The sequence below is a fragment of the Bipolaris sorokiniana genome, assembly GCF_000338995.1.
Source record: "Bipolaris sorokiniana ND90Pr unplaced genomic scaffold COCSAscaffold_17, whole genome shotgun sequence".
NCBI classification, from domain to species: Eukaryota; Fungi; Ascomycota; class Dothideomycetes; order Pleosporales; family Pleosporaceae; genus Bipolaris; species Bipolaris sorokiniana.
Window position 1 is genome coordinate 330,965 of NW_006911911.1, and position 21,535 is coordinate 352,499.

The 21,535-nt window shown below is 48.9% G+C and overlaps 8 protein-coding genes across 8 annotated transcripts; 2 read left to right on the forward strand and 6 right to left on the reverse strand.

The window, feature by feature from the left end:
- Positions 1-26: 26 nt before the first annotated feature.
- On the reverse strand, positions 27-2,234 carry COCSADRAFT_41112 (uncharacterized protein). The gene has a single exon (XM_007706665.1). The coding sequence runs from the start codon at positions 2,146-2,148 to the stop codon at positions 235-237; it is 1,914 nt and encodes a 637-aa protein (XP_007704855.1). The 5' UTR covers positions 2,149-2,234; the 3' UTR covers positions 27-234.
- A 1,077-nt stretch (positions 2,235-3,311) lies between these two features.
- COCSADRAFT_203672 (uncharacterized protein) lies at positions 3,312-5,884 on the reverse strand. Its single transcript, XM_007706815.1, has 4 exons — positions 5,679-5,884; positions 5,009-5,626; positions 4,575-4,950; positions 3,312-4,525 (listed from the first exon to the last, which is right to left on the reverse strand). Exons 1-4 carry the CDS (start codon positions 5,713-5,715, stop codon positions 3,685-3,687), a joined length of 1,872 nt encoding a protein of 623 aa, XP_007705005.1. The 5' UTR covers positions 5,716-5,884; the 3' UTR covers positions 3,312-3,684.
- A 674-nt stretch (positions 5,885-6,558) lies between these two features.
- COCSADRAFT_347776 (uncharacterized protein) lies at positions 6,559-7,590 on the reverse strand. Its single transcript, XM_007706816.1, has one exon. It carries the CDS (start codon positions 7,576-7,578, stop codon positions 6,934-6,936), a length of 645 nt encoding a protein of 214 aa, XP_007705006.1. The 5' UTR covers positions 7,579-7,590; the 3' UTR covers positions 6,559-6,933.
- A 1,349-nt stretch (positions 7,591-8,939) lies between these two features.
- On the reverse strand, positions 8,940-10,658 carry COCSADRAFT_41117 (uncharacterized protein). Its single transcript, XM_007706666.1, has 2 exons — positions 9,686-10,658; positions 8,940-9,633 (listed from the first exon to the last, which is right to left on the reverse strand). Exons 1-2 carry the CDS (start codon positions 10,399-10,401, stop codon positions 9,027-9,029), a joined length of 1,323 nt encoding a protein of 440 aa, XP_007704856.1. The 5' UTR covers positions 10,402-10,658; the 3' UTR covers positions 8,940-9,026.
- Positions 10,659-10,853: 195 nt separating this feature from the next.
- On the reverse strand, positions 10,854-13,719 carry COCSADRAFT_185145 (uncharacterized protein; the record flags this gene model as incomplete). Its single annotated transcript, XM_007706817.1, has 2 exons — positions 12,070-13,719; positions 10,854-11,247 (listed from the first exon to the last, which is right to left on the reverse strand). Exons 1-2 carry the CDS (start codon positions 13,626-13,628, stop codon positions 10,854-10,856), a joined length of 1,953 nt encoding a protein of 650 aa, XP_007705007.1. The 5' UTR covers positions 13,629-13,719.
- A 2,555-nt stretch (positions 13,720-16,274) lies between these two features.
- COCSADRAFT_127742 (glycoside hydrolase family 10 protein) lies at positions 16,275-17,513 on the forward strand. The gene is made up of 2 exons (XM_007706818.1): positions 16,275-16,377; positions 16,431-17,513. The coding sequence occupies exons 1-2, from the start codon at positions 16,319-16,321 to the stop codon at positions 17,425-17,427; spliced, it is 1,056 nt and encodes a 351-aa protein (XP_007705008.1). The 5' UTR covers positions 16,275-16,318; the 3' UTR covers positions 17,428-17,513.
- Positions 17,514-17,618: 105 nt separating this feature from the next.
- On the reverse strand, positions 17,619-18,827 carry COCSADRAFT_30714 (uncharacterized protein; the record flags this gene model as incomplete). The annotated part of the gene is made up of 6 exons (XM_007706624.1): positions 17,619-17,743; positions 17,842-17,948; positions 17,976-18,175; positions 18,239-18,393; positions 18,447-18,773; positions 18,824-18,827. 6 exons carry the CDS (start codon positions 18,825-18,827, stop codon positions 17,619-17,621), a joined length of 918 nt encoding a protein of 305 aa, XP_007704814.1.
- A 680-nt stretch (positions 18,828-19,507) lies between these two features.
- Positions 19,508-20,419, forward strand: COCSADRAFT_194036 (uncharacterized protein). The gene is made up of 2 exons (XM_007706819.1): positions 19,508-20,078; positions 20,131-20,419. The coding sequence occupies exons 1-2, from the start codon at positions 19,611-19,613 to the stop codon at positions 20,227-20,229; spliced, it is 567 nt and encodes a 188-aa protein (XP_007705009.1). The 5' UTR covers positions 19,508-19,610; the 3' UTR covers positions 20,230-20,419.
- Positions 20,420-21,535: the final 1,116 nt, after the last annotated feature.

Sequence of the window (21,535 nt, forward strand, 5' to 3'; positions counted from 1 at the left end):
AGCAAAGGGGACGGAGAGAGAGAGATGTGACGATGTGATAGTGATGTACAATTTCGAGGCGTAGTAATGATGATGGCCTAGTACTTCTAGGTTGTAGCGATGATGTTCTAGTACTACTATGTTGTAGTGATAATATTCCACCCCAAAGGAAAAGGAAAAAGAAGGATATGATTGGTATCTTAGTAGTAACACACAAAAAAGAAAAGGGAAAAACAACAAAGGAAAGAAAATCCTTTAAGACATGACGATCCTATCCCAGCCAGTGAAATCAGGAATCTTGTACTCCCCTTCTTCGCTCTCTCCCTCTCCGCCTTCGAATGCCACACCATCCACACTCAAAGTCCACGCCACAATTACCATACGCGCCACAAACGCCACAGTGCGTACATCCAACGGCAACTCCGCCTTGAGCACACGCTCAAGTTGCTTCCCTAGATCCCCTACAACTCCATCGTAAGACCCAAAACTCGTACTCGACCCCGTCGAAGCACGCGAGACAAAACTCAAGCGATTGGGCCGCCGTCGCAGCCGTCGCTCCGGACTCTCTGACTTGGCTGCTGGCACAGCTGACTGCGCAGCTGGAGCAGTAGTGGTAGCAGTGTCAGAAGCAGTAGAGCCAGACCTAGACGTACTACCCGTACCCGTAGCCCTAGCATACGCATCCGCAATCTCAATCCTTGCACCCTCCTCCACCTTCTTCAGCACTTCGCTGGGCTTCGCATCCGGCACCAGCGCCATCAAGCGCTCTAGCAGCGCCACGTACCGCGACATCCTCGCCGCCTTATCAGCCCGCGAGTCCGGAGTCGTGGGGTCGACACCGAGGCGGCGCAGGCGCTCACGCTCGCGATGCAGGGCTTTTGCGTTTCGCTGTTCGTAGAGGGCGCCGAAGAGGGAGAGGTGGGGGGAGTGACGGTGGAGTTTGGCGACGAGGGCTTCGAGGCGGGGGAGGAGCTTGCCGGGTGCGACGCCGCCGGTGGTGATGAAGGATATTGTTCTTATGAGGGGGGTTGAGGCGAGGGGGGTGAGGCCGCGGGAGAAGGGTAGGGCGGCGATGGCGTTCAGGAGGGCGGTGGGGGGTTGGAGGGAGGTTGAGGGGGTGAGTGTGTAAAATTTGGGAGCGAGTGAGGAAGGGAGGGAGGATAGCAGGCTGGTTTGCTTTGTAGGGGTTGAGTTGGCGTGGGTGGAGAGCGGGGAGCCTGACTGGATGGCTTCGAGGGTCGAGGGGGTGATGAGGATGCTGTGGGTGTTTTGGACGTCTTGGGTGAAGGGCAGGGAGCCGGCAGCGAGATGCTTTGCGAAGAGGGGGGAGACACCAGAGTCTTGAGCATGCCATTGGCATTTGTTGCGCTTGGTTTGCTGGAGGGTGATTTGGTACTTTGATCCGCCTGTTTGCACGGGGACTATGGAGATGTTGTAGGCGCCCGTCTCTGAGACGAAAACCGTCTTGTCGACATTGCGCTTCGGTTCGCTCCCGAGCATGATGGCAAGGGCAGTGAGTTCGGCGGGTGTGATCGTTATGGTTGTCCGGCCTTTTTCAACTTTTGCTTTCTGTCCGTCTTTGGCCCATGTCTTTTTCCCGGTTTGGCGGCTTCCATCGTTTGGTAGTCCGTTACGCATCGATACTAGAGGCGACGACCACTTCTTTACAACGAGACTTCTAGCCCGTCCCAGCTCTGTCATCGACAGGTCCATACTTTTCCTCTGCATTTTCAAGCTGGCCTCTGCCCGCGAAGTCCCTGATACCGATTTAGATCGGCCAAGGGCTCCTGAAGGTTTCCTCGCTAGGGTATGGCCTTTGATTACATCTGTAGCGTACGGATATCTCTCAAGAGGATAATGAGCGCGGATTTCCTTTTCAAATGCTTGGTATAGAGCGCTAAGCGGTATTTGTCCGTCTTCTTCTTGGAGACTTGTGAATAGTGCGGAAGAAATCAAACCCTCATCTGCAGCTTTGATAACGGCCGAGATATTTGGAACCCATGGAGCCTTTGCCGAATCCTGCTTTGGTAGAAACAGTCGCTTGAGAGAAATCGATATTGGCGTGACTTGGGTTTGCTGTTCAGCCCTATTGTCTTTGCTGAGTTTGTCTTCTTGATTCCCATCGTGTTTGGGGTGCTTGGGTAGCCAGAAGCGGGTAACGAGAACCATAGTGATAGTGAAAAGATTAGTAAGCGAGTGTTTCCTAAGACAACATTCTTCCTTTGGACCCTTTTCACGCGGGCGCTGAAGTTTTATACTACAAAGGCTTTTCATTGTGAGTCGGTACTGTACCATGCAGGTAGACCCTGGCTTTGCCGAGCAAAGTGTGTCTACATCGCCAATCGGAACTCAGGGAAGTCGTAAGCGACCCCCGTGTCATAATCTCGGACGAGTTGGCAGCCGCCAGCGTCATCCAGATGGATCGAGGGTTTGACTATCAGTGCACATTGCCCTTGTGTGGTCGCTTGATTTGTCCAGAGGGAAGGGGTTGCGAGGTCACCAGCTCCAAGACAGGGCGCTGGGCGCTTCAAGGCATCCAAAGAAAGCCATCGGTTTCAAAGTTGCTTTTTGTATTAGAAATCTTATCAAGTCTTACAAAGGATACTTTTTTGGACTACATGCGCACGTCTTGGCCAAGGTACGCATCTGAGTCTTTTTCAAAATGCCTCAAGGCTTTGCTCGAAATTAAGCTCTAGAAAAGCATTCCAGCCACAGTGCATTCGCCCCACACGTGTCCCTTCAAAGAACTAGCTATTCTGGGACTTCTGACTTGACCAGTTTGCGGGATGACTGTCGTGACGCGGAGCAGCGGACGAAACGGACCAACGAAGATCTGCGCACCGGCTTCCGAAGGAGGCATTTTCCGACCAAACCCTTGCAAACTCGTGGAGGCGGTCAGTTGGAGCAGACACAGAACCATACTGTTGTTAAATTTTTTAAGTAGTACACAGTACTATGTGACGTCAGAGTTGATCATGCGAAAATTCCAGAAGGAGATTATTGATATGTTTCTCTCAAGGCAGTACTATGCCAACACAAAGAAATCCGCCAACACAAGGCAGCTTATGCAAAACCACAAATGTTAACGGATTGGTTCGTGGCTGGATAGAACTCAGTTCTTTTGTCACAACGGAGATCTGCAGTGGCCCGACGTGTGTCCCGTGTATCGGGGAAAGAGGGTGTGATGAGTCGGACGGAGCGGATGGTGCTAAATCCGAATCCCGCACAACTTCACATGGAAATGAAGCAGCGTGACCGCGCCATACATGATCCGAACATGTCCGCATAATCCGCTGACCTGAAACAGGAAAAGACAAGGGAAAGGAAGTAATCGCTTGTAATGAATGTCTCGATTCTACAGTACGGGCAATATGGGTTGACGATATGCTACCACGTGGAAAATTCGCTCGGTAATAGAAGTAGCTCATGTACAGACGTACAAGATAACGTCATATCGGTCAACAACTGCGACCTCATATAGCCAATCATACAGCCTTATTTCTTTTATGAGATTATCAATGTTCGAGCACATCATTACAAAGACCGCATGCCTTGACCAGAAAATAAGCGCTATAATTGTCCCCGTGCTGACTGGCATCCTGGCACTTGTGCACCAGTCAGTCTGCCTCGTGTTGAAAGGACATGAACGCCATTGGAAAGTCAAGTATACCGACCTTATCTCAGCCTCTTGACTGGCGGTGAGATTTAAGTGACGCTTTCCACGTCACGACCATCGGGTCTGCTGATGAGCTGCTGTATCTTGAGAAGCTTCTTCTGCGACAACACGATGGGCTTTGCATGATCAAAGACCAGCTTGACCATTGTGCGCGTTGAGTAAATCACGAGATGCCGTCGGACCCATTTGGCATCAACATCATCTCCAGCAGACGAACGAGCTGCTGCAGCGCCAACGGTACTTACCCAATACAAAACACCAGACATCTTTTCCCACACATCTGCAACAGCAGTACGACGCAGTGCTTTGAACAACACTTCGCTCAAGTGGGTATTGACATGGCTCGCGTCGGACCCCAGACAGTTGAACGCTTCCGACTCTGCCACTAGCGGGTTTCGGCATGGGTCAGCAGCAGTAGAGAAAGGTAGATGTAATATGATGGAAGCGGTATAGATGAGTGCGGTAATACGGCAGGCCTCGAAAATCCAGTCATTGGAAGTGGGGAGATCTGGAACATGTGCTGAGGGGAGTCTAGTCAAGCGTTTGCGTATTACAGTGACTCTACTACGGTACTCAGCGTCGCGCTGTTCCCAATAGGCCATGTCTATCTTGCAATTATCGCGAACAGTCTCAGATGCGGCTTCTTGAGAAATGAAGAGATCGGTTAAGTCCCGCATGTCTCGAAGTAAGTCACGCGTCGAAGCTGAACAATGCGAGTCGCTAGCAATCGTCGTAAAGTCTGTTCTAGGGCAAAACATAGGCGACTCGGGTATTTCACCGTCAATAGCCGCTGGATTTACGACTGGTAGATCAATGGCGAGATCAGGTAGAGGCTCGGCTTCGCAGATCAAGTCACCGTGATAGCAGACCCTAGCATGCAAGGTTAGCATAACGTCAATCTGTGAGAAGGTTTGCTCACGCAGTGCATGTCTCTGCCAAGATTTCGTTGCCCAAACACTGTAGCCCACCACGATGCTGAAGTAAATATGCAATACCCCGCTCGTGTACACGAAGCGCCTTCTCATTGGAGCCAGATATCTCACCCATGAGTAAGTGAAGTACTATCATGATCGTTGAATCTGACGAACGAGTGCTTTTCTGTTGTAGCCGCTGATTAACCATACCGATAATCTCGTCCTTAAGTAAGGCGGTTTGTTTGCTTTCGCCTGGAATCTCCGAGTGCATGTCTAGCCAAACGGAAGCTAGGATTGCAGAACTGAGCATGACTTCGCGATCAGAAAGCATGACAGGGAGCCATTTGACGTGGAACGAATCACTTGCAAATGTCCGGATACCTGACTGGGTTAGTAATTGTGGATTTCGAATGAATGACTTGTGTAAATATATGCTTACAATGTCGCTTGAGGAAGAGCGAGTTGACCTCCGGATGTTTGAAGTTTGGTAGGACCCTAAAAGGATCCACACCATCTCCAATCTGGCATAATGTAGTTACTTGGGTTGTGAATAGACGTAGGATGCGCTCTTCTTGACTCTCCACATAGTCACAGTCGTCTGGATTGGCCTTGGGGCTAGTCAGCGTCAGCAGGGCGCGTGTAGCAGACAGCTGTCGATTAGATCGTGACATGCGTTCAAGTGTGATGCTGTCGTGAGCATGCCGACGCGTAATTGGGTTCGTTTCATTTATCTGCTGCTGCTGCAAGCAATCTTCTAGTTCCCCTGGTGCATCTCCATGATTGCGACCATTCTGCAGGATGTGTTCTTTTAAGGCAGTAGACTCCTTTGTAGCTGGTACCTCGGAGCATTCTTGAGGTAGCCTAGCCTCTTTTCGTGGTTTGTTCCGGTGATATGACATTGCGTGAGAACGCACGCTGCGTCTCGTCTCGTCATTTCTGAAATGCGACGGATCGGTCGCGGTGAGGAATCGCAGTTGGGGTCGGAGCGGTCCATCGCGTTGGCCTCGTCGACGCGTTGCCTGCTTCTTTACATGGTTCTCTCGAAATAGGCGTTGACCTAGTAGAATAGGTTAGCACTCGTAGCCTCGTACGAGACTCCTGACTCATACTTGTAGCGACGTTAGACTGTTTTGATGTCGGAGCCATGATGCACAATTAGCGGCTTAACGACCAAGAGCTGTGGGGTATATCTTTTCCAATGTTCGTGATTGTGGTGTAAAGGATGTGCCTTGCATCCCTAGAGCGGGTGTTTACAAGAGACATCTTTTCGAGGTTGTTGCGGCGCAGTACTATCCAAGGCTGACTGGCTGATTTGGTACGACATCAGCATTTGGGGGCCAAATCGAGATCCAAGACAACGGCAGCACGTGTATGCAGGGAGTGTCTTTTTGCTTCTTCCAAATCCAATAACCCTCGACCGTCCATTCAGGAGGCCAGTCAAATGAATTATCAGCCCTTCAGTCTGCCTCACGAAAGCGCGAAAGCAGTTTCGTGGCTTTCCAATAGCCTTGCCAGTATCCAGCAGTAATTGGACGGCAATGGTCCCTCTTTATTTACCGCTTCTTCCACGTTGAGGCAATGGCGTGCGGACGCTTCATAGGGCAAATGGATTATCCACAGCAGGTGCTGTGCTAGATATGTACGTATGGGTGTGTCCAGCAGCTGTGGGGTGAGGGTAGGGTCACGTGTGGGATGTCGCTCGCGGGCGACGACAATAACATCACTGTCAGCAGTGCTCGACGCCTTCAGGTGGTAATTGCCTGTTTATTTTAGCGACTAAGAGCTCCAATACCGGTGAGATCGTTATCGCTGGTGAGCGACACCGATCAGTGCTATGTAACAGTCCTATCTGATGGTGTTAAGCGGAGATTGTTCAGGTGGGGTACTAGCAATTGAAGACTCCGATATTCATCAGCAGCTTGGTGCTACCCCACCCGGCAAGTATCGGATGCGAGTGGCTCTTCAATGACTGATTGAGCAGCTAAACTTCTTGATTTGATTTCCATTTCCATAGTAGTGTTCATCCTCACATCACAGTACCCTAGTTTTGGTAGAGGAGATTTGATTCAAAGTAATCTGGCATGCTTATAGCAAGCATGGCGGTGGAAACACGCAAAGAACGTAACAGAAAGCCTTCTGATCCGCACCGCCATCAATGGATCATCCCGTACACATCCTCCCCTCTTCCAACCTCTCTCCAAAAGACTCTACCCCCTATTCCTTCAGCTTCCCCAGCGCCTTCTTAATCTGTCTTCCATACAGATCCTCATCAACTCGATACCCAATCTCCCTCATAATCTCCCTTACCCGCTCGTACCTCGCGTGCGTCTCCAATGGCTCGACATACCCAATATATCCATGCTCTTATCCTGCTGCAAATGCGAGAACGCGAACCACTTTCTTTGGTTCGACTTCGATTCCGGTGTCCATTTTGTATTCGGTATCGACATTCAAATAATTGTTCACCAGGAGTCGGACCAGAGAGGAGGGAAAAGGAAGGTGGTGTGTTAAGTACTTGGAGACGCAGTATATGGAATGCGTAAAGGCTGAGAAGATACTGAATAGAGAATTGGCTGTTGACTTGATCACATCCGGTGAACAGGGAGTAGACAGGAGGGGAGTCAGACTGGTCTTTGAAGGGTATTCGAAATGTGCGACTATCCTCTGAATGGAGCAATCATGCTTTGCTGTGCTTCGGGTGTGCTTCTTTCGTGCTCCCTTGCCCTTGACTCGATGCCGTTGATTGCTCAATCTTGATACCTTTTCTTGCTCCGTATCCGGATCGCATTCCATGAACACTTCTGTTTTGTTGATTGAAGGATTGCTTTCTTTCCGTATGGGCTGGTCTTCACATACGATATCTGCGAGGGCGTTCGGGAAATTCGTTACGGGGACTTCATATTTTTGTTCATCCATAGCCACTGAGATGCCAGAAAAGTTTGGATTTCGGAAAAGCGCCTCGATTCTGAACAGGACTTCTGGTGCAATGCCTGGAGGCGCAGGAGGCATTGTATCTTCAAAAAGTGTTCATGTTGGACAGTTGATTTTTGTTGTGTAATTGTTTAGTACTTTTGACGGGACTGATATAGGAGCGGGAAGGCAGAAACATGAATACTAAGTTGCAAACTGACCAGATAATACGCCGTACATATGGCCTCTCACTAATTCAAGGACGAGCGGTGGTGGGTGAAAGGGATGCTAGTGACGTGATTGGAGATCAGTGAATGTGAATGACGGGTGGAGATCTTGACAGCACTGTGACCGAGGCTGCAGATTCGAGATTTCATGTTTCCAAAGCCGTCGTTTTTCTCATAGAAATAAGATAGTACTACGCTGTTATTATACTGACGCGGTTAACATGAATAAGTCATCTCGGCGTCCATATTCTAGTGAACAACTTGCCTTTCTCACTCATAGCAATCTGATATAGAAGTATGTATGTGCGTTTATGTGTCAACAATAACTATAAGATTCAACGCAAAATATACCAAGACTCTATCTTGACAATAACGCAATGTCTATACTAGATTTGAACATAGAAATCCCAAAGATGAGTCAGAACACAACAACCGCACCAGCTTAAAACATCCATTCTTCATCTCTCTTAAAACGCAAACTTTCCTTAAGACATGCATTGATAAAACTATTCATTCAATACAGCAACCGACATATTACCAAGAAAACATAAGAGCAAACTAAACCAAACGTCTCACTACGCCACCACAATTTCCATCGTCCACTCATGCCTCTCACACATTTCTTTACTTTCCTACCCGAACCCTATTCACAAACAAACCACCCAATCCGAAAAAGTGAAGACCTCATATTCATGGCACAGGACAACCTCGAGCCGAACCCAAAACTTAGCTAGTCCACAAGAAGAAAAGCGCAACATCGCCAACATAAACAACACCTGTGTATTCCGAACCTCAAATTCACATCCCTTACCCGTTTTCTTCCACCGACCTAGAAATTTCCCACTCTGGCAATGGAAACCCAGCAAATACGCAATCGCAGGCCGTTCCTAGATCAAGAAGGGCCGCCCGTACCGCCAAAACCATATGCTTCGAATACGCCTTCAACAACGCATGACCGTCTCGCAGCTGTAACATCGGCTCGGGATAAAATATCCAAACCGCTTCCACCAGTCCCTGGGTCAAGGTTAAGTCGTGGGACTGGAAGCAAAGTAGAATCGAAGCCTTTGCCAAACCCTCCGAAAAGCCCGACTTTACAGTCGACATTTCTATGGGTCTTAGGGTTTGCGAGCTGGTTTCTACTAATCGTTATCTTGCTACCCGTGATCACGGAGAAAGATGCAATGCCAGGATTCAACCGGTGGCTTCGGGACGGATTTACATGAAGCACGAAGAGCGAGGATGTACGTTTTATAAAATCGGCCTTAGTCAGCTTGCACTACATCCGATTACATGGGAATTTCAATTGCTTGATCAGCCAAACTACAATTTCGAACCGGGCTTTGTCGCATCAACCAGACTCTTCCTGCCACCAAATCCGAATAGATACGCCGCCACCTTGCGCATCTGGATCTCCTCACTCCCTTCAGTAATCCTGTACCGTCGATGATGTCGCCAAATGTGTTCAAAGGGAAAGTGCCTCGAATACCCATTACCACCATGGACCTGAATCGCGCGGTCAGCTGCCTCGGTACACAGTCTGTTCGCATAATAGTTACACATCGACACCTTATCCCCAATCTTCTTTTCGATCTCGTGGTGTGGCATTGAGTCCATTTCCAGCGCAGTCTTCCGTATGAGTTGGCGTAGCATTTCGCATTGGGTGGCGAGTTCAACGAGTGGGAACTGGATGCCCTGGTTGTGCGAGAGAGGCGTTCCGAAAGGCGCGCGTTCGTTGGCATATTCAACAGATTGCTGGACACAGTATACAGCTGCGCCGAGAGACGAAGCAGCTTGTCGGATGCGGTTTTCGTGCACAAAGGCTTGAGCGACTCCCAATCCATTGTGTATAGGTCCCAAGGCGGCAGTTTCGGGGGCCCACACGTCCTTGATCGAGACGGTAGCATGGTCGGTAGGCATATTCAAAGTCCTATAGTTGGTGGTTAGTATGGGTTCTCAGCAAGGCGGAATAGAACACGCACCACTCGTACGACTCTGCTTTGAGACCAGGAGTTTCCACGGGTACAATGAAGCAAGATATACCCTTAACCTCACCATCCTTCCCCGACGTTCTCGCAAATATCGAGCAGTGGGTGGCATTATGCATACCCGTCTGCCACCTCTTGTACCCATTCAGCAACCATCCCTTGATCCCGTTCCTCGTCTCCGGCCTCCCCTTTGTAGCCATATGTGTAGCATCCGACCCATGATCCGGTTCCGTCAAACCAAACGTCATCCTAAACTTGCCCTCAAGTCGCAGCGGTATAAACTCACTCTTCTGCTGCTCGCTCCCGAAATTCATAAGCATGACTACATCTGGAAAATTTCCAACCACAGAATGCTCATTTTGAAGATCGTTGAATAGCCCAAGTCCCTTTGCTGCAAGATGCTCTCGAATGACAGCCATCCAGAGGTTGCTTCCCCGCCCATCGGCATTACTTCGCCCACCATACTGTTTTGGCAGTGAAAGCCGGTAGAAACCAGCTTCATCTGCGAGTCTTCTAGATTCAGCTAATAGATCCTCCCATTCTTTGCGCGGCAGCCCACCGTTATCCCAATCGGTTCGAGCGTGCTCGCGGCGGTGATCGAAGAACCGGCTGTTATCGCCTTTGTGTTGAAGCGGGAGTATCTTTTCTTCGATGAAATTGTCGAGATCGGCGAGGTATTGCTTGAGGTCGTCGGGAATAGAGAAGTTCATCGTGTACGATTGCGATATGGTGGTTCGGGGGGGAGGGAAGAGCAACGAATTCGAGCGGTATTGGGGGTGAGATTCTTCAGCGATTGGTGTAGTCCTTGGAAACAGAGAATGAACTAGCAGTTTTCTGCATACGGAAGGGCTTGAGAGTGCGCATCTTGATAATTGGCCTGGCCTCAGTCGTGGATGTACTCTGCCAGGACGACGCGTTGCGGGGAAGCACGCGCACGGACCGCGTGGAGATGCGGAGTTGAACCTCGGTCATTGTGTTGTTTATCTTTCAAGTACTGATACATTGAATAGCATATACGATTCATGAGGACTTTGGTGATCACGAAGATTATCTCTCCAATGGTTGAAGACTACACTAGACCTTGCTGAAGCCCTTGCTCATACCATTACCTAATTCCAGCATTTTACTCGCTTTTCAACCCTAGTAGCAAACTGATGTGTTCTTATTCGTTGTATGATGTGCTTTCAACAGATTCCTTGGCGTGAACCACATCTTTCGTCGAACCTGAAAGACTTTCTTTGCTCTGCGTCCCCTCTGCATTGACACATGGCGCGAGATTTGAGGACTTCGTGCTCTCCCCATCGGGCATATACTCTTGTGAAATATCTGAGGGACTTGGTACTGTACAGATAGCCTCTTTCTCCCCATGCGGTCCGTCTCCTGCAATTTCAGCACAGGAGTTTTGTGGCTCATCATTGCGGCCTCCATCTGCCTGCTGCGAAGATGTTTTCGACGGAGGGAGAAGCTTCCTAAAAGGAATTTCATAAATGATGCCGTTGAAGTCATCCCAATATGGTATGCTTTGTCTGTAGGGGGCATGATCGCCATGGCGCTGGCTACTCGTGAGTGGAGCAGTACATGTAGCGTCAGTAGACTGTGCATGTGTATTCTGGAGCTGGTTTTGAGACCCGGAGGCATTCAGTATGGGTTTAATATCACCTGATGGCTGAAACTGTGCTAGGCATTGTTGGTGGCAGTGTCCTTGTCCACGCGCACACATATCGTTTGGACTTCTTTGTGACATGCGAGAAAGCTCACTGGTTATGGAAAAGATCTATAAGAGGACTGGAGGCTTTACTTGGATGGTCACAGTGCAATATAGCTTCGCTGTGAAGGATGTGAAAGCCCCTTAGTGGACTTTTAGACTGAATCATGACCAATATATTCAATATAGGCCGAACTGTCATTGATATAAATTGTTGTACATTTTTTTCACAATGTGGTGAGTTGTAGCAAAGTCACTAATACTTACATCGCCGACACATCGCATACCCAAAAAGTCTTATTTGAATGTAAGATATTCATGCTTGAAACCATGTTGATACACCTCATCCGGACATCATTCCTTCAATATCTATTCTGCATCTAAAAACACGTAGCCATCTCCACAAAACAAGGAATTCGTTTCATATCCAGCTTGCAATTCATACTCCCAAACTATCGCACAGTGATACATAGAGACACTTGGATACAAAAAAACCCCAGCGCCGTGCTATGCTCAACTCGCCAGCCCAACGGATATTTGCCGTGAATAAAAACGCCCATGGTGATGCATTGAGATAAACAAAACGCTTTCATACAAACCAAAAGAAAAACTCGTATAAACTTGATGAAGAGGGAAAAGATATGGCTAAAGCCGCACCCGTTGCTTGCATTACCATTGGGTTGGGTTACTGCCATCCTGTGGCATGATATCGCTCTCCGCATGGGCTACCGGGAGCTTCGAGTCATCCGAGATGATACTCAAGCTCTCGAGATCGTGTGTTGCGTCCTCGATATCCGTCGTGTGGGTCTTGTTGACATCTTCCTGTGACCAGTGGTTGTGGACAGTATCATGACCACCCTGGGAACTATCCATCCTGTTGTTTGTCTCTTTACCTCTCAGCCCTTTTGTCCAGTCAGTGCTGAAGTTTGGATGATACCGTTCGTTCAGCTCCGGATCGCGCACACGGGCTTCCAGTTGTGGGTACTTTTTCAGCGTAGCGTACATGTCAGCGTCAATACCAGGAACTGCTTTTGAACCGTTGCTTTCATGCATCTGTAATCTGGTACCGACAACCCGGATAGCCGCGTAGACATATCGATTTTCTTCGCCAAGGCAATTCCACAAAGCCTCCAACTCAACTGCGAAGATTGGGCGGACAAAATGCGTCTGTGCGATGAAGTTGTCAACTCGAAAAGCATCCTTGTGAAGGCCAAGAAGCTCCATAGTTTGAGCCAATGAACATGCGACAAACGTCTTCTTGGGAATGCGAATCTGTTCCATCGTAGCCATGGTACTATATTGGCAAGCCCTTGCCATCCAGGCAATCAACACCCTTATTGAAGCCTTGCTGCTTTTGCCGCGAGGCAGACTCATTTCCTGAGAGGTTGGTGGCTCGCTCGAGTCCTTGCCATCTTGGCGCTGTATGGTTCGGATGTACTTATTGACAACCCTCCGGCCAAGAAACAAAACCAGCAGCTTCTTGGGAACTTGGTAGGCAAGCACGACTCCAGTATCCTGCTCAACGATATCGACTGCCGGCCCGTGTAGTGCGTTCAACTTTCTCTCCGGTTGCAGATATGGCAATAGGCTGTGCAATGTGTGCATATGACGAATGTCTTCCGGATTTGGATAAGGATGGGCTACACCTGAGTGGGAAGCCCATCCAGCGTAACCCAGAGTACTGACAGACTCAGCTTGTGAACTGGGCGGATAGTCACATGACTCATATTCATCGCTGGACCAGTGGCTTGGCTCCATGGGTTCTGATATAGCGCTGTTGTCGAGTGGCTGGCCCCATGGCTGATATGGGGTGCTCCCATACTGATGCGCTTCTTCTGGATTCGGTGCGGTGTAAGTCATTTCACGGTGTGCAAGATAGGCTCCAACAATGTCTCCATGTTGCTGATCTGAGGTGGCTCCTTGGAGGCCACGTGTGAATGCTGGGGCATTTGGATTCAGATGGGTAGTAGTGACTGTGCCGTCTTTTCCATAAAAGTAATAGGTAGCCATGTCGCTTTTCAGGTTTGTATGACGTTGTTGTATGTGCTGATGGTGCCTGTCGTGATAAAAGGTGCGTGCCGGGTCGAAAGGGCTTTTCCGGGTTGAAGTTTTCCCGGAAATAGAGGTTGCAGCTGATCCTGTGGACTGATCTTGATTATAATCGTAGTAAAGGTGGGGGACCGGTATGAATTCAGTGCGTTGCGCTATCTGAATGGATACAGGGGAGCTCATTGTGGCTTGACAATGTGAGCACTGACATAGGTCGTTGTCGATTGCGACTTTTCAATCGTTCCAGGATTGCGCATTGTATATTGACATTGTGGTTGAAGATGCTGGCAGTCCAGATGAAACGGTACGGACTGATCGCCTGGCGGGTGGCCGTGCGCACGAACTTGGCGCGCCCAATCCGGTTACATTGCTGGGATGCAGGTGAACGCCGTGCCAAGACAATGTCACGTGCATCAACAACGTCTTTCACCACTTGTAAAGATGAGGTGACGCTCATAATAAAATGCTGACAACAGGATCCACCAAACTCGTCGTTGATTATCTTCAGATGTTTTGATACGTGATCTGATATACATTGTCATTGGTGTAAAAAGTGTGATTGCAAAGCCTATGGCATTTGGACAGAATACAATGTCGTAAAAGTGTAGAAAAGAAAAGCGAAGAAAGAGCGCTTTATATTAGACACTGTTTCCAAGTCCTAGTTAGATAACTTCTTATGTATCATATGTCAACAATCACCTGAGACATTTACTGCTCAATAGAACGACCCAAATTCCAGGTGCATCGCATCAGGATATACAAGGGGCTGCATCTTTCGCAATAAGTACTGCAAAGTGAGCGAGAAGGCTATTCGCTTACGACATGAAAAGGAAAGTAATGACGCAATACCACTTGCTTCCAGACTGCGCATCAGTCTATTTCAAGCCTGGCCCAGTTTTTTAGCGATTGTCCTCCGTTCTCAGGCTGCCTTGATGACTTGATATCTCGCACTGGCTTCCTCGGGATGAAGTGTTGTGGGTTCATTAACAGATTTTTGATCCTAGTTAACCTGATCAATGTGAGCTTTTCCACATAGTCTTTCAAAGGCTACATGGAATGCAAGATTGTGAACTGTAGGCTGAAACAGTCTCTCGTAGCTCTATATTCGGTGTACTATGATTCTACTCATACGTGAGATGGACACAGCTTAGGTGATGGTATACTCGGTTCAAACATCAGTAAGTCACTCAGCCGCAACGTTTGCTTGCTAGCTTGAGTGAATGGAGTGCTCGGAGCGATCGAGACCCTGAATGTACTGTAAATACCTTGATAGTGGAGTTGGGCTTTGCCTGTGCGGATTTTGGTAAAGCAACACACTTTGAAGATGTTGCTTGAAAGAAACACGTTCTGTAGATACCCCCATTTGTCTACTAGTCATGGGGAAGTGTTCATCACCACAGAAAGTGTGCTTCATATCGTCCAATGTGGCAAAAAGTTGAGACTGAAGCTGAGCTGGCAGGTGTTTCTGCCTCTACAAATTCTCTCATGTGAATGCACCGTTCGCATGGACCATATCGGTGAGAAGGAAACCGAGAGCAGCATGTAGTATGCTTTGCCACGTAGAGCGCAAAGCGAGATAAATGTATTAGGAGGTTGAGCAGACAGAACATGCGTTGCCAACCATTGGCACTGAGAAACAAATAACTGACCAAGCTGTGCGGGACAGACCTGTGTAAATTCTGCTAAGTTCTACTAGAACTTGAAGTCAAATTTCTCGTATAGGGGGATGAGACGGCCAAGCGTTGATCACTAGGTCCTATGAGGAAAGTCGTGCGGCTAGCACTAGGAGAGGGCATTGTGTAGAACAACAAAGTTCCGGGTGATGTCGAAGTCAATGGCAAAAAGCCTCAACGCTATCGATACTGGCTATGGTCTTCTCGCCACTGAAATTTAATAGTGTATTCCTTTTTGAGTGCGGTGATTGCAGCGACGTTGGATTTATTAAGGACGCCCAGCTTCGCGCGGCGTCGTCCTTTCGGTTAAATGGGTAATTGCGGGTGGCTATGATTGGCGGTTAGAACTAGAGATGTTGCTATGCACGCTAAATTACTAGTGGGGAGCCGATGGTGGCTTCGCGACCGCGTCGAACGCACGCAGCTGTTCCTGTCGTCATGGACATTGTGTGAAGTCAACCGATAATCACTATGGTGGCGAGGGGAATGTAAAAGAGACATCGTATGATATCCAATTTGGTAAGCCGGGGAATCGGACGTGTCCATTTGATGCGTGCCAACTGCATGATAGATTGTTATGCATGTTGATCATGCTTGGAACGGTTGGCGATCAACCCCAGCAAAAACACGTTCTTTACTTACTTACTCGTTTGCCACCACAAGTACAATCAATATCTGGGAAACATGAGTGCTGTCGGATGAACGGGTAGGTAATGGAGGCAGGAAACATCCTATTAACCGGCCAGCTTCGACGTTCACTGCAGCCCGTTCTGCATGCACTCCTCTCAAGCAAGTGGGACCTGCATCTCACGTGTTCAGTCTATACCCCAGGAATGTCCACTTCAATCAGGCGTCCAAACAGTCTACCCCAGAAGCGGGAGCTTGGCCCAGTGCTCCCGAGGTCCAAGCCGGCTGATTTGTGGACTAGTCTGGAGAATCTCCACAAACCGCTAGCAATTGGCGCTACGGGGTAGATTCCAAGAACGTTCCTAGAACATATGCAGACGCAGGAGCCAAAGACCCGGTTAAACTACTCAGCTGGCGTGAAGATGTACCACCGAGGCGGATGGATTGATTAAATACGGAGGCGCTAGAATTTTAGAATAACCGTCGAATGCTATATATGTAGGAATACCATCTGTACTTTGAACGTACTGTGGCAGACAGCTTTAATCAGAAGGAGTCTCAGCATCAGACATCATGCATTTCTCTAGCATCCTCGCCAGCTTGGCTGTTGTCAGCTCTGCTGTTGCCAGCCCGTAAGTAATATCGCACATCTAATCACGAACGTGTTCACTTACACTACCCTCAGTGTTCGTCCTGGCGCCAATGATAGCCTTTACAAGGCCATGGAGAAGGCCGGAAGGGATTTCATTGGCACTGCCCTGACCCTCAGGAACTCTACCCGGGAAGACGAGATTATGGACGCCGACTTCAACTCCTTCACGCCTGAGAACAGCATGAAGTGGGAGTCCACCGAGCCATCTCGTAACAACTTCACCTTTGCGGATGCCGACCGCTACGCCGCATACGCGAAGAAGAACGAACTCGAGGTCCACTGCCACACCCTTGTCTGGCACTCTCAGCTTCCCGCCTGGGTCTCCAACGGCGGTTTCGACAACAAGACCCTGATTGACATCATGGAGAACCACATCAAGACCGTCATGACCCGCTACAAGAGCGTCTGCACCCGCTGGGACGTCGTCAACGAGGCCCTCAACGAAGACGGCACCTACCGCGAGTCCGTCTGGTACAACACCATCGGCGAGGCCTTCCTGCCCATTGCCTTCCGTTTCGCCAACAAGTACCGCGGCAAGGCCCAGCTCTACTACAACGACTACAACCTTGAGTACAACGGCAACAAGACCCAGGGTGCTGCCCGCATCGTCAAGCTCATCAAGTCCTATGGCATCCGCATCGACGGCGTCGGCTACCAGGCCCATCTCGCCAGCGAGCCCACCCCCACTGCCCCCGGTGCTGCTCCCGACCAGGCCACTCTCGAGGCTGCCCTCCGCGCCACCGCCAACCTCGGCGTCAAGGTCGTCTACACCGAGATCGACCTCCGCATGAACACCCCCGCCACCCCCGAGAAGCTCAAGGTCCAGGCTGATGGTTTCGAGCGCGTCGCTAAGTCCTGCCTTGCTGTCAAGCAGTGCGTTGGTATGACCGTTTGGGGTATCTCGGATCAGTACTCGTGGATCCCCGGTGTTTTCACTGGTGAAGGTGCTGCCCTACTCTGGGATGAGACCTACAACAAGAAGCCTGCCTATGCTGGTTTCTTGAAGGGAATCAAGGCCAAGAAGCACTAGATTGCGAGAGGTTTTGAGAAATTTTTTGTAGATACATATGAATTAATTTTATGATGGCCACGTGGATAACGTGAAATAGACATAACATTGTTTCGATTTGATGACCATGTGACTTTTTTGTTTTGTATATGATGTACTTGAATGATCATTTGATTTCTCTCAATACCTGTAGGTATCTGAACCTATGGCAATTACTTTGCAACCATAGTTATCAGACCATGTGTAACCCGATCTTCCCCATGAATCCCACCAATTCCTTTCAGCTTCGAACCAGCTCCGGATAAAGAAGAAGTACTGAGAGGAGTACCGGCAGAAACTATCCGACAAAGAGGCTGTGACTTTAGTCTGCTGTAGATGACTCGCTGATAGCCATGAGGGAAAACGTCTTGGCGACCATTCTTATTTCCCACTCACTTTTGCGTGGATACTTCCGATCGTGGTCCTTCGCCTCTCGGAACTGAGCGTTGAAGTTGTTCGCCGCGACAAAGGAGTAAATTGCGGCGTCAATGCTCGCCAACAGGCTAGCCTTATCGACCTGATATGCTTACTCATCTAGACCGATAATCTTGGCGAGCTTCTTGTCACTAGACGCCCAATCTTTGATCGCTTGATCGAGATTGCCAGCCGCGAGCACTCCTACCCTGTGAGTAAGACCGTCCATACCCTGAACTTTGCTCAACGCGTCGAGGAAAGATTTGTTGTGACCGAATCGATGCACTTCTTCGATAATTGCCTTGTGCGTGTCCTCCTAATGTCTCCAAGTCCATAAGGCTCTGCGGATTCCGTATCGTGCACCGGTAATGTCAATGACCCACTGCGTTTTCGTCTTCTTGAACGCGATTTGAAGATTTGCATGCTGGTAATTTGGCCAGTTCGCATTCGTACCGGCGTCCTTGCGGAAGATAGTAATCTTTTGACTGACACTCCGAAGAATGACTTGAGGTTCCTCGATTTTGACAGGCATTTCTATCAACGTGATGTTAGTGAAACGCGGTAAAAACTTCATGAAAGCCAACTACCTTCAACAAGGGCTTTGATGAGGCCATGCAGGTGTGCCTGTGGCTCGTTGCAACACATCGCAACTAGTGTTGCTTCATGAACATTCTGGCTTATTGCCAGATGTGCAGCAAACCTGCTGAAGTGACTGGTACTCTTTGTCCTATCGGCCCAGTGAATTTCCAGACCGTCAGGTACCCGGTCGATCCTCAATACAGGGACGTCCCAAGTCGTTTCGCAGAAGTTGAGGTAAGCTTGCTGAACAATTTCGGCGATTCGGGTGAGAGCTTTCTCCAATTGGGCGTCCTTGCATGCGTTCTTGTGATTTGGCCTATCGTTCGTCTGGCACACTTTGCCACAGTAGTAACGTGAGTAGGTGTCTGATTTGCAACCAACGCACACATTGGAAGCTGGGTTACCACAAGCAGCGCAGAAATTCTGAGGCTAGGCAGCCATTTTGGCGTCAGTGGAATAGAAAGTACCCAGGAACGATGTTATGGGTTCACTAGGATATGTGCATAGTGAAAGAAGCTTTATAGCAGAACAGGGTGAATTTCCATTTCGTTTTATGTAAGCAAACTTGAAGGCGAGGGTGAATAAGCAGGCAGCAACACGTTTGCTCATGACACAGTCAATCCAACTTCACTTAAGGTTTCCCCCCATATTGCATTCACGATCAGCAGGTGAGAGGAGAATGCCGTCACCCATCACCATGCAATTCACTATGCATACTGGATACCATGCACCTCGTAAAGTTGTGAATGGGTATCAATTGCTATTCGCGACACTATTGCAGTGCCATTGTGCTACACCAAGACAAGTGAATGTCGTAAACCACGTCCGTGGGTTCAAGCATAAAGTCGCAAAGACAGAATAGAAGTGAATAAGAAGAATTTACGACGAGGCGTTAAAACAATGATATCACGTGCTAATGTATGCGCATTCCGGAGGCACGGAACCTTGGTGGTGAGTTCCCGCGACAATCAGGGACGCGACAAGGATATGCGCGCTAGTTCGCTAGTTCCTACGTCATCGTTCCGCAACTGAAGCTGCCCATACTACATAACACGACTTTTTTCTTGTCCACTTCTTTCTCATTACTTTGCAATCTCAATTTCAACTCTAAATTGACAACTACAACCTCTACAACCTTTGATTCATCCCACTTCATCTCAATCTACTTCACAATGGGTTGGTTTAGCTCTGACGAGAAGTCTGTCCTGGCTACGCATCCTGTCAACGTCGACGTCACAACAAAGTCAGGTTCTGCTGCCGAGCAAGACCGATACGCCCAGCACTTTTCCTCGGATGCCATCAAACGCGGTGTCGACCGAGGCCTCGATAAACTCCAGAATGCGGCCAATGCTGCCGGCTCGGGTGCGGAACAAGATCGCTACGCCTCGCATCTCAGCATTGGCGACCGAGGCTACAGGGCCATCAAAGAGGCTGCCAAGTACCAAGGTGATGGTGCTGAGCAAGATAGGTACAACGCGCACTTCAGCCCCGCGCTGCACAGCTTTGATGCCGTAAAGGCCGTTCAGGCAGCAGGCAGCGTGGTCGCCAACGGAGAGAAGAATGCTAGCTGGTATGGTCTGGGCTACGATGGTCGGCAGAGGGCCAAGTTGATGGCTGGTAGCGGTATGGGGGCTGAGCAGGTAAGCTCTACATCATGGCTTGGACGATACCAGGATACTAATATAGTTGTAGGAACGTCTCGGCTCGCATTTCGCCCTTAGCAAGGACAGCGTTGCCAATGCTGCACAGAGGGTGAAGGACGGTGCACAGGATGTTCTTTCCCGGAGATGAGCAGTAATAATACGACGCGATCACAATCGCCACAGCTGACACTGGCGAGTACGTCGAGTGTGAAGTTGTACGGCTTTATAATTGTAATTCAACATGCCATGTACCAATACAAAATGAACTCTTGGAGCATTTGCAAAACAATGAATATGCTTCATTTTATGCCAATCAATATTATCTTTGTGCGACCTGTCTATTCAGAAAAGGTAGTATAACATACGTGTTCATAAACAATATCGCGAGAATCTCTGTCATAAGCTAGCATAGGAATAAGCAAAGGCTATAGAACGAAGCTCTTACGCTAGAGTGATGTTCTTAGTAGCGATGACGTGCGTTTTCCTTGCCGTGACGGTCTGGAAGATATACCGTAGTGAGGCAAAGTATAGAAAAAGGACGTGAAATCTTCGAGTCTAGCCGTACTCTTTGGAGGGTTGGATGAAACGATTCGGCAGAGATACGGACCAATGGCTAAAAAGAGCGAGATGCTGACTTGCGCGAAGGATTTGGAACTAAGCTTAAGACTGCAACAAAACAGTTAGAGGCTCACAAAAGGTGAGTGAATTAGTATAAGTTTTACATTATATGTTATAACAGTACTACACTACGGACATGAACCAGTTGAAAATTCATAAAGCGAAGAACCTAGTGCCAAAAGATCAGTCACTGCCGTGGTCTCTTTTTCTAAATCACGAGGTAGGTAGTGGGTTAGAAGTTCTAGTCCACAAGGTCATCTTACTCTTATTCTGAGATTAGGTTAATCTTACTTTAGCTCCGTTACCCTCAGCCGGATACCTAAGAGCCTGTTCAGTTGCTCCCTCTAATACCCGTCTCCGTTTGCTCACGGTTTTAGATCAGTGGATATCAGTTAGCGTTGCAGCTGTGCATATCCAGATTGGGATAGAAAACGGAGAGGCCTGGTCACATAGTTAAACAGAGTGTTTAAAATCTTACTGGAGGCCTCGAGACCTACTTCTGGCCAGAGAACACAGCTCCTCCTTGCTGCAAAAAGGGAAAGCGGTGCGTTAAAACTGCACAACACAGGGTTTCTTCTATTAGCGCTGGGCTAACGAAGTGGAGCTCCGTCTACATAATGGCGCCCAGACATCCGTTGTACCAAACACGATGCCATCTACATCTCCACCTCCGACTTTTCTGATGTATCCTGGGTTAAGTATGACCAAACGGAAAACGTGCCGGAACCGAACGGGCCCTAAGCTCGTCAGCTCGTCACGTGATGTACCATCAACTCTTTGTATTCGGTTACACTTTGGCCGTATGTAGTATGGAAAGCTGAAGGTTTTGAAGTTGG